Source organism: Barbus barbus, assembly GCF_936440315.1.
Source record: "Barbus barbus genome assembly, chromosome: 14".
In the NCBI taxonomy this organism is placed as follows: Eukaryota; Metazoa; Chordata; class Actinopteri; order Cypriniformes; family Cyprinidae; genus Barbus; species Barbus barbus.
The window spans coordinates 26142494-26154752 of NC_136742.1; the positions used below are offsets into that span (position 1 = coordinate 26142494).

The following is a 12259-nucleotide window of genomic DNA, read 5'->3' on the forward strand; positions in this document are numbered from 1 at the left end:
TAATTAACATTAATAGATACAATTTTTTATTTTAATAATGTATTAGTAAATGTTGGAATCAACATTAACTAAGAGCAATAAATGCTTTAAAAGTATTTTTCATTGTTAGTTTGTTAACTTATGTTAACAAATGGAACCTGTGTTACCTTACTGAATTATTTTTTTTTATTAAACTCTGATTGGCTTTGTGCAGAATTTTACTTTCATAAAGAAAAGTACATTTGTTGATGCTTAACTTGTGTTGCACATTTAATCTCATTTTCTAATTCATCTAATGAGAATCATCTAATCTTAATAGTTAAAATGACAGCTAAATTCACAACTCATTTCCTAACAGGTTCCTGGCCGCTGGTCTCATTTTTAATTAACTGCTCTACATGTTTTTTCTTGTTTAAATGCGTCACATTATGGTACTAACATGGGTTAAAATTCAGTTTGATGTTAATTTTAAAAAGTTTAATTTACAAGTCATTTACAAACATATGTTAGAACAAATACAGTATTTCTTTAACCCTCTGCAGTGTATTTTAAATAATTCAAATGGCGTACAGAGAACATCGTAGCAGTGAAAGTCAAACTATTGTAGTGTTTTGGTTTCTCTGAACACATCAGATTTTCAGACACATTTACAGAAGAGACTTCAAACGCGGTGGCACACATCCTGAACTCTGAATTGTCTTTCAAATATCTTTGAAGAAAAAAGCCAGTCAGCCAGCATGGCCCTCCAAGGCATTTCTTGGACTTGTTTCTGAATGGAAGAACTGACGAAATGTAATTTATGGGTGTCATCAAAAGATCCATGCTTGGCTTGATTTATAATATGGTCGTTCAAATGAACAATGATGGCCAGTTTAATATTATGTTTGTCTTACATAAATTCTTGCTTTTATGACACATTATAATGACTATTTAATGGCAATGTGCTGAGCCTCTTTAGCTCCACACACACACACAGAGAGCAGATCTTTAATAGAATCGATCTTTAGTCAATGTGACATTTTCAGCTCTGGAGCTGGAGTTCATAATGATCCGACTCCCTGGGGTATGTGCTAGTTTTTCTTAATCTTTGCTGATCAAATGCTGAATTACTCAGGTGAGAGATCCACGTCACATACTTGGAGCATTTAGTTTAAACAAAAAGAGGTAAAATCATTGAAGTCAGTCCGAGGTCAAATAGCCTGCAGTCACAGTTTGGCAAATCAGACATGCTTCAATCAAAGACCATTTAGATTCCCCAGGTGCTGATTTTCACTCAATTACATGCTGCCGTTTTCCAGATGAGACTCCTGTCACCTTATTAAAAGATTTCACAGGTCACTTTACAAGGGCATTTTTAGTATAGCACCAGACATTGCTTAAAAAAAATACAATTAAAAATTCAGTGAAAGCAATACTATAATACTAAAAACAAGAAAATTATAACAATTTAAAGCAACAGCCTTTAAATGTAAAATGAATCATTCTAATATCCTGATTTGGGGCTCAAGAAACACTTTTCTTCTTATCAATGTTGAAAACAGTTGTGCTTGAAATGTTGAATTGATTATTATAAGGCAGCAGCTGTTTGCAGTGAAAATACCATATTTTCTTAGGGTTCTGTTTACATTGCAAATAGTGATAGATTTTATTTACACTGTAAAAATAGAAGTATTGTCTTTGCAATAATATTAGTTAGATGCTATTTTTACTACTTAGTGCAAGTGGCAGATATTTGCACCTCAGTATTGTAGATTACATTATAAAACAGTATGTAATAATGAGAGCATAATTAGCATTTTTGTTAAAATTATTGAATGGATGCCGCTTTATTGGGACAATAAAGCCCTCCCTACACCGAATCCTAACTCTAACCCTAACCGATAAACACCAGTGAGACACTTTTTGATTATTTCCTTAATTTTATTGAAAATAAATGCCTTTCCAATTTAATATGTGATGTGAAAAGGGAGAAGAATGAGTTTGGCGAAACTCCAAAACTTCAAGATTATGTTTTAATAGTACATTTCAAACAGCAATAAAATCTGACAACCGTGGCGTTAAATTTATTTTTTTTCAGTTCTGCACTAAAATAATGTATTTTTCATGTTGTGCATGTTCGTTCGACCAAAAAGTCTCTATATGTAGTATTCTAATGCTTACATTTTCCTACAAGTGGTTCATTTCTTTCTCTTTGTGCTGTCTTTGCTATAAGAAGAACAAAATACATTGAATGAATTAATTCAGTGGAAAAGTCGATGATTTGAACATGAGCTCCACAATGGTGGAAGTGAAGGAAAAAGTTAGCGAGACAATGAGCGATGGAAGCTGAGAGAAGTTCTTTTAGAAGGCGACGGAGGAAACTGACCGAGAGAGCAGAGATGAAAGGGAGAAAAAGCTAATGTGTACATGCACAATTAATGAGGATGAATTTGAGAACAGAGGAGACCGTGTGAGAGGAGCAAAAATGGAAAAAGTGACATGAGTGAAAGAGAGAGAGAGACAAAGCAAGAAACCTCATGATGGTTAAATATAGAGAGGCAGTTCTCAGAAATGAACAGAGATAGAGAGGTTTATGTGAAGTGTTGCGGTCGTTTTGTTGATTGATTGGTGTGTGTGCGTCTGCAGGAGCTGCATAAACAGTTGGAGGAGGTGACTAAGGACACGGAGATTGTGGAAATCAGGCAGAGGGAGGCGGAGTGTGAGCTGGAGGCATCCAGAGACCGAGTGCAACAGCAGGCCACGGAGATCCTGCTCAAAGCCAGTGAGATACGCACATGCTCTCCCATCACCTTTGTTCAATCCCACTCCACTCACTTTCATTGATTCATCCTTCTACACTGCTGTAGGCTACTAATCCATTACCAGCATGCACAGCAGGATTGCTCGAGATTCAGAATTAAATGCAGAGTGCCTTTAGGTTCCAACTGATCTCCTCCCTTTGAATTGAATTGAAACAAGGTACAGAACTGTAATTCAATTAAAATGTAAAATGATTTGTAAAGTAATTAATTGAAATTGAAATTCATAGAGGTTAACAGTTTGTATAGTTTCTAAGAATATTTTATTAGTCATGTTTTTTAAATTATTATTATTATGATTTTTATATTAAAATAATTATTATTAATATTACAAATACATGTTTGAAGTGTATGCACTAAAATAATTGTAACTATTTTTGAGGTTAAAATCTATCATCATCATCATCAATATTGCAAATTAATTTTTGAAATGGACTAAATGGGTAAATTATTATTATTATAAATATTGAAAACTGATCTTAGAAGTTTATGGGTTAAAATAACTATTTATATTTAATAACTACTTCTATTTATCATCATGTATTATATTGCAAATCAATGTTTTAATGCATGGGTTAAATTAATTGTAACTTTTTTTAGGTTAAAATAATAATGATGATATCATCCTATTATCATCCTCATCATAAATATTGCCATTCAGATTTTGAAAATCATGGTTTAAAATAACTGCTACAAGTGGTTAAAATCTGTTGTAGCTTTACAGATAAGACGTAATTCAGTTTTTATTTTTATTCATCTAATTGTTCAGGAATTTCAGGATATAGGTTTTAGATCCTTATTTTCTTGATACATTTTTCATTGTCATATTCAAACCAAAACAATTGATTATTGGCTAGTGATATTTAAAAAAGAGAAAAAAAATTATTGGCATATAATTGGGTAACATGAAATTAAATTTAAAGCATGTATTTTATAATTATTGCTGTTGCTGCTGTTATATTTGATGTTAATATGAATTATCATTAATTATACAAATAATTTTTTTTAATCCATGGGTTAAATTAATGACTAATTATTATAATTACTTTTTGAGGTTAAATTCTATTGTCACTTCTTATTTTAAAAACTGATTCAGCTAAAAAGACTTAAATGTCAAAAAAAATTATCAAAAATTACAGACACAGCTCCAACTGCAAGGCACCATTGCTGTTGACAGGAAAGTTTGGGGTGACTGATCGGCTCCTGGTATCCTGGCAACAGCAGCTGTGTGTCGTAGCAGTGTTCATCTCCCACATTCTGGAATGTTGCCTGAGGGAGGCAGAGCCCAGCTGGGTCTGTCACACCTAAATGTCAAACACACTTCTGATCTCTTATCTGGGGAAAAACAATAGGTGTTTAAGCACATTAGATTCACACTCTGTGTTTGTGTTTATGTGCGTTCTGCACTGCATTAGTGAATTTAACTAATTTAATTAATTGGAATTAGAAATGCTAAATAACCATTTTATTTCTGAGGTGACAACTGAAATTCCTGAATTAAACATACAGCATAATTTACTTTTATACTGTTCGACATACTATTTTTAATAAATAATATGCAGTCTACAGCATGTACTGTGCAGTATGCAGTAAGCGTGCTATTATTCCGTTATTAACATAGCCATAGACAGATCTTCAAGACACATTAAATCTGGTGAAGAGTAGGCAAGCTGTTGAACACTGAGGTTTATTTGCAGCGTGCAAGTTCACAGTATTGGCAGCTGGAAAGGATCTTTGTCTGCGTTAGATGACATTCAAAGCATTGACCCTCCTCTACAGTTCTGTCTCCGGCTTTCTCTCTGCCGTCCAGGTCAGATCGGAAGCCTGCAGGCCACCCAGATGACTCACGAGGCGGTCATTCGGGATCTGGAATCAGAAAAGTCTCGTCTGAAGGACAAGGTGTTGCGTCTGGAGGAGGAACGAGGGGCGTTGCAGAAGAAATGTCAGACTCTGGACGAGAGGCAGAGACAACAGATCCTCTCCCTGGAGAAGGTACGGATCAATCCCATTCAGTTTAGTGAATATGGATCAGTTTGGGCCCACTTGGAATGTTTGGACACTTTGTATCACAACCTACTTTTTTTGTTTAGGATTCTTTGGACACTTTCTGGTTGTCAAAAATCACAAACATGACGCTAGTTGGTTTTATACAGAATAAATGACTCAGATTACTAAAGTTAAGAAAAGCTTTAGCAGGTTTTTTTTTTTTTTCAGATGCCACTTGGATTGATATTTTATATTCTAATCATTTTTAGTGTCCAGATATTTTTGAGCAGCATTATTTGTATTGTACCATATAAAGAACAATTTAGAAGAACATTTTTCTATTCCAGTGTATTTTAAAATATAATTTATTCTATTATTTATTAACGGCAAACCTGAATTTTCAGCATCATTACTCTGAAGTTAAGAAAAGCTTTTAATTACTACTACATTTTATTATATATAATAATAATAATAATAATAATAATTTTATTAGTTTTAATTTTTTTAATATTTTATACCAATTTAATGATGTGTTTTGATTATTATCATTTATTATTGCACCATATCAAAAAAAAAATTTTAAAAGATCTATTTTCTATTTGAATATATTTGAAAATGTATTTTATTCCTGTGATGGCAAAGTAAAATTTTCAGCATCATTACTCCAGTCTTCAGTGTCACATGATCCTTCAGAAATCATTCTAATATGCTAATTTGGTGCTCAAGAATATTTTTTTTCTTATTATTATCAGAAAACCATTATACATTTTTGGGATTCTTTGGAAACTTTCTGGTTGCTCTAACTGCAGTTTGTGCAAATGCCACTTGGTTTAATATTTGTTTCCATTGCAATGACATTTTCAAGTGTCCAAATATGTTTTGGGGGCACAATTTGTACTGTACCATAAGATCTTGAAGCCTGGTTGATGTGTCTTAAGAGATGAAGCAAGGAAAAACAGCTCAAGTTTGCAGAATCTGTCTGTCCATGGCTTAAACATCAGTCTTCTGCAGAAACATTTTTTTCACATGAGTTCCTCTGAGACATCATTAGCTTAAGCTTTAAGCATATACAAGCCCATCTCTCATGTTAACACTAGCTGCTTTATCACAGCCAAATCCAGACCTCTATGTTTAATTCAAAACGCTCCATCCTCACTGCAGAGAGCTCGAGACCTCAGAAAATATGTCTCTTTGTGGACGGCCGGTTTGATTGAAAGGGAATTCTTATTTCTCAGTGGTTTCACTCAGCCTGGCAATCATTTTTTCTTGTGCGGAGACAGCATGGCTATTTATTTGACTCGCCACAGTATGGCATTTCGTGCTGTTTTCACGCAACAATCTGCTCTAGCAGTTTGGCTTTTTGGCTGTCCTGTCGCATTTAGGTTTTCTTCCATTATTAATACGTTGAAAGCCCCAATAAACAGATTGTGTCCTCTCTTCATAGCTTCCTGTCAATCTCCACTGTTTTGACTAATGAAGAAGGCATGACGACATGACAGAGGGAGCTCAACAAAAGCTCAACAAAAATTTCAGCTGAATTTTTAATTTACAGCTTCAGAAAAGGCCATGAAACAAGAGAACAGCCTCACAACGGAGTAATCCATGTACATGTAAACACACTATTGTTCTAAATAAATAAATAAATGGTGGGTAGTACTGTACTATATATAATATTCCTATTTTTGTTTCTCTATGTTTCCATTTCCAAGAGTACCGTTTGCTGGAGTATCAAAAACTATTTTGAGTTAACTACTGTACTATAGGGATGGATGACAAGTGTCCAGCAACTGACTATTTGATTAGTAAAATCAACTAATTATTTATTTTTGATTTATTTGTTTGTTTATTTATTTTTACATTTTATTTTTTGTCAAGTTAAAAATCAACTCTAAACATCTCTCAATGCTAAAAAAATATTTGTCTTATTTTAAGATTTATGTATTTTAATTGCATTGAATTTGAATTTTGCAAGTTTTAACACAAACTAATATGTCAAACTAACTTCATATGATGCATATTTGTCAGTCATAAAATAAATTAACGGGTCAGATTTCTGCACTCAAAAATGTATTTATTTATTTATTTGATTGTTTGTTTGTTTTTACATTTTATATTTATTTATTTTATTTATTTTTGTCAAGGTAAAAAATAACTTAAAAACATCTCTCAACACTCCAAAAATATTTGTCTAATTTTAGGATTTATGTATTTGAATTGCACTGAATTTGGATTTCATCCATTTGGGTTATAAGTTTTAACATAAACTAATGTTTTAAACTAACCTCATATGATACATATTTGTCAGTCATAAAATAAATAAAATGTGAAAGATTTCTACACTCAAATAAAATTAAATTAGACATGGCATTATTATTATTTTTTATATTTTCATATTTTATTCAGTTAAAAAGTTTGAACATGATTATAATATGGCTAACAATATTGTTAATATGTTAAAGATGATAAAACCCAATTGGAATTCAAATACATAAAGCTTAAATGTAGGGCTAAATTAATTTATTTATTTCAGAAGACTCCTGTCCTCTGTGAACATTAGCCTAATAAACACGTCAGAAGGGGTTCAGCTGAAACCAGCCTAAATTCAGCAATTCCCTAAAACCAACTTGTCAAAAATGTAGTATGTAGAACATATAAAGTACCATGGTATTATCTCTTGTGTGCGGATCTCAGGATAATTCAAGCTTTCTCTGTTTGGTTCTGTAGCCAGCACTCACCAAATAGAGCAGGAAAGCATTGTGGAGTGATTCACTCTGCCGACACTTCTGCTGGTCCTATAACGGGACGTTTATTTACTTGCTTTGCAGTGTCAGTGTGGGCTTTCAGCTTTCACTGTTCTGCTTTTAGATTGGATTCATAACATTTCTGAACAAGAGACAGTGTCCTTTATTGATGCCTGTTTGCGCTCTTTTCACAAACCATGCTCCGCTTTCACAGACACACTTTCGCTTTGTGGAAAGGCAAGATATATAAATTTCCCATAAAAACTTTCAAAACTCTTCCTTCTCAATCCAAAAAGATCTTTTGTTGAAACCAAAATGCAAAAACCACTTACAAACCTTTATGGGGTCAGTATTATTTGTTTGTTGTATTGAAAGAAATGATTACTTTTCAGCAAAGACACATTAAATTGATCAAAAGTGACAGTTAAGGCTGATTAATGCTGTTCTTTTTTTGTTCAAAGAAAGAATCAAAGAACCCTGAAAAAATGTGTCATGTGTCATGGTTTCCACAAAAATATTAAGCAGCACAACTGTTATCAACATTAATAATAATAAATGTTTCTTGAGCAGCAAAACAGCATATTAGAATGATTTCTGAAGGATCATGTGACACTGAAGACTTGGCTGAAAATTCAGCTTTGCATCACAGGAATAAATTACTTTTTAAAATGTATTGAAACTGAAAACAGTTATTTTAAATTGTAATAATATTTCATAATATTACTGTTTTTTTTAATCAAATAAATATAGCCTTGATGAGCATAAAATAAATTTTTCAAAAACCTTACCAACCCCAATTTTTTTTGAATGAGTGTGTCAATAGTCATGTAATATAATAAATAGCATATTTAATATTGAAATAATAAGGGATAATCAATTAATACAAATGCAGCAGATGGGTAATAATGAAATTTATGTTTGAAGTTTTTCGTATTTCTATACAATATGTAATTAAAGATATATTTAAAAAATAATAATTATATAAGCATCAGATCATCTTTTAAGGACATTTGTCTTTGATTTTTTTTCCCTCAACAGTCAATTCGAGAGGAAAAGCAGATCTATGAGAAGGAGCTCATGAACTTGCGTGCCAAATATGAAGAAGACACTGCTCACTTTAAGGATTCCCACAGCCGGGCGCTGGACGAACTCTCCAGGAAGCACCGGGCCGCTCTAGAAAACACCCAGAGCGTCTCCGAGAAAGAGAGGAACCGACTCCTGTCCGTGAGTGAACTCTGTCACAACACCCACTGGCTGTCAGCCTGGGCCCACATACAACTTTCTCAAGACTCCCAGAGCTGTCCTGTTGAGATATCAGCATGACTGCGCTTCTCGTTAGCTTCAGACTGAAGAGTAACTCGCTGTCTGGCGTCAGTCAGGAGGTGTCACCTCGAGAAAGAACAAGAAGTACCTTTGAGCTCAAGTGGAAGATCAGAGAGAACAATTGTTACCGGTTCAGGGTTGGAGGACATAATTATTTGACAAACTAGACTTAAAATATACAAGTTTTGAAAAAAACAAACAAAAAAACACATTTATTGGTATTTATTTACAAGCACAAGAATCTGTCTGTTGAGATAATAATTAGGAACTGACAGATGAAAGATGTAAAATATTGTTGCTGTAGATGCTGTGATGCAAAGGTGTATGTTTTATACACTATTCATTCATAAATTCATTCATTCTAGTTTTGCTAATTGTTGACTAAAACTATTAAAATTGTTTTTAGAATTTGAAATAAAGCTGAAATTAAATAAAATAAAATATAAATATTGTATAAAAAATTATATATAAAAATTATATATAATCATAATAATAATTAATAATAAATTAATAATTAATATAATAATTAATTAAAGCTAAAAATGACAAAAGCACATGGCAAAATTACTAAAACTTAAACTAAAATGAATATGAAAACTGTAAATATAGTAATTCTAATAAAGCTAATTCTAAAATAATACATACTATAATATTATATGAATAATACTAAACTAGCTCTGGTTAGAGTTGTTTAAACTTTTCGATTTATTCATTCATTTAATTTCAGTGTTGTTGTTGTTAATTAAAACCATTATTATAATTATATATTTTTTTGGTAATAGAAATAAAGATGAACTAAAATATAAATATTAGATGCAAATATTGAAAAAATGTTGACTGATAAGAAGTTGAAGTTAACAAAATTACTAAAGCTAAAATGAAAATGAAAATGAAACCATAATAATAAAAGATGATTCAAAATATTAATAAATATGGAAATATTAATAAAATAAAATTGGGTAAACTGGTTTACACTTTCAGATTAATTAATTAATTTTATTTTATTTATTCTTTGATTTTGAAAACGCATGAATTTGCAGCAAAAACTTGATATATCAAAATATTAAATGCTAATTAATTGGACATCAACAGCAAAGGAGAGGGAATTTACTTTGTATTTCCTTACCTTTTAAAGTTTTATTTTTCTGTCCCATCCATGCGGGTCCCCTTTGCCTGTCTTAAATGTCAACTGCACTGCTAGCCTACCATATCTTACACTTAAATAAATAACTACCAAGTTGTTAAGTTTTTTCTTCCCTCCCTTTTGTCAAGTGAACCAGAACTGCCAGTTCAAACAAAAAAAAAACAGGTGCATGATGCCTCTGAAAGCACCGGCTGATTTTCTAAAGAACCAGAGAATCAAAGTAACATGTGAAACTTTAAAAGATTCTCCAATGAAATCAGGCAATAACTGTGTGTATGTGTGAGAGAGAAAAAACCGCTAAACCTACAGACAGTAAAAGGAGAAGCGCAGGTGCCTCAGCTCCAGGAGGTTTGTTAGAAAGAAAGAGGGCGGTATGCAGCTTGGCAACCATGGTTCGTTAGGCACAGCAGTGCAAATTCATTTCTCACACACCTCTATCCTGCTCAAGGTGTCCCAGGCACACTCAAGCTTTATTGATTTTAAAAATGAAAGTCATATCTATTATTTCCCTCATCAGTGGAGACAGGCTGGTGAATGGCAAACGTCATGACTAAACCGTCTGTTTTGATTCCGCTAGCTGATAGCATATGAAATAAAAGCATACAAAGCTGCACGGGATTGACTCAGTCGGAGCACAATCTGTCACCCTCCCCAAAATAGGCAGCTGCCACCAGACCGGCACATCCAAACGCTTCACAACTTCATATTTTTGTAATAATAAATCACGCGTCGCAGAGTAGCGGTGGGTTATTTCTCTTTCCTGTTCGGAGAGCATGCCTGCAGTTATGGTGTTCCCAGGGTGTGCGTTCATTTTCAGGTCACTGAAGCCAAGGTCTAACGAGGATGTTGACTCATGCCAAGGAGGTTTGGAGTACCTGGAGAGACATGCAGAAGGAGACGCGTTTTCTGACTCGTTACAAATTTGCTAAATCTAGCTGGCTAGGTTTTGTCCAAATTCTAATTGGAACTTCTCTTGGAAGCATATCCGTACTGTTTTGATTTTAAATTTGATCCCATTCTTAAAGTTTTCACACATGAAAAATAACATCATTTTTCAGTGTTTAAGTATTTATGAATATAAGCGTTAAGTAATTAAAATAACTATAATTTCCAAGTATTATTTTCTTTGTACTAAAAAATTAAACACTAATGTTCAAAAGCTTGGGGTCAGTGCAGTCCCGGCGCCATGGGCGGGCAATGGGGGGCCTGGCCCGCCCTGTGAGTCACTAGTGCCCGCCCTGGACGAGCCTGCTGAGTAAAGAAAACTTTGTACTATTCAAACATCAGTTATTATTTATTTACCCTTGCATTGAGAAAAAGCGGAGATCTGTTTCCTCCAGGCAGTGCGCGGCGCTCAATCTGAAAGGAGGCGGGGTGGAGTTACGAGTAGAGCCCTGCATTTCGGCCCTGGCCCGACGGGCAACGACTTTTTTACGCCTCTAGGGCCGGGCTTCGGGCCAATTTCCACGTCATAGTTCAGACGCGGGCCGGGCATCGGGCCTGTTTTGGGTTTCCCCTTATTTTATATTGTAGACATCTATCCATTGGCGATGAAAAAAATTGCCGCGCTGGTGGAAACAACAGGAGACCGTGCCGCGACTGAGAGCAGCTCGATGGTGTTTAGTGTCCCGCAGCAGCAGGTGCGCAAGTGACTTCAGCGCAGCGGAATAGTTCTGCGTTCAAATGCATGCAATAGGCTAAAGCTTGCTGCAAAACCCCAGCAAACATAACCATGAATGTGTCTGCGGGAAATAGTAAGGAGAGATTTGAATTATTTACTAATAAACTAATGTTTTCTGAGTCTGTGTCGCAAGGATGAAGTTGCTGATCCTGACTCGCCGTCTCCTCATTAGACACGCCTTTAGAGAGAAATGCATCTTTATTGATTATGATTAAAATTATAATAAACGAGTTTTTGTTTTCATTTTTTTTTTTCGTTAATTGATAATTTAAAGCTTTCTATAGATATATTTATCATGTCTGTGAGGCATGTATTCTCTGCTGAAGCTCCTGTTCAAGACGCAGAAAGCGCATTATGTTTGTTTCCTTTGTTTTATAAAAGATCTACATTTCGTTGGCATTGTGAGTGCACACAAATACAAGACCCTTTACAGGTCCGAATGATGTATTACTCTTACCTTTATCAAAAAAAATTAATAAAAAATGACGGCGTAGGCTATTTTAATTAGTTTCCACTGAAAGCAATGCAAGTGTTTGCTGGTGCCTCCATGTCCTGCAGAGCGCGCTTTAGCTTCCTCTCTCCGCACAAACTAGATATATGCTAGCAC

At 34.0% G+C, this 12259-nt stretch overlaps 1 protein-coding gene across 2 annotated transcripts in view; it reads left to right on the forward strand.

Annotated features, from left to right (window-relative positions):
* LOC306880011 (protein FAM184A-like) overlaps positions 1 to 12259 on the forward strand; it is a 144853-nt gene that overhangs the window by 42642 nt on the left and 89952 nt on the right. For both annotated transcript variants that reach the window (XM_079433274.1, XM_079433275.1), the window contains exons 4-6: positions 2605 to 2740; positions 4588 to 4769; positions 8543 to 8728. In XM_079433274.1, coding sequence (XP_079289400.1) covers positions 2605 to 2740; positions 4588 to 4769; positions 8543 to 8728 — 504 coding nt within the window. The remainder of the gene's footprint in view (positions 1 to 2604; positions 2741 to 4587; positions 4770 to 8542; positions 8729 to 12259) is intronic.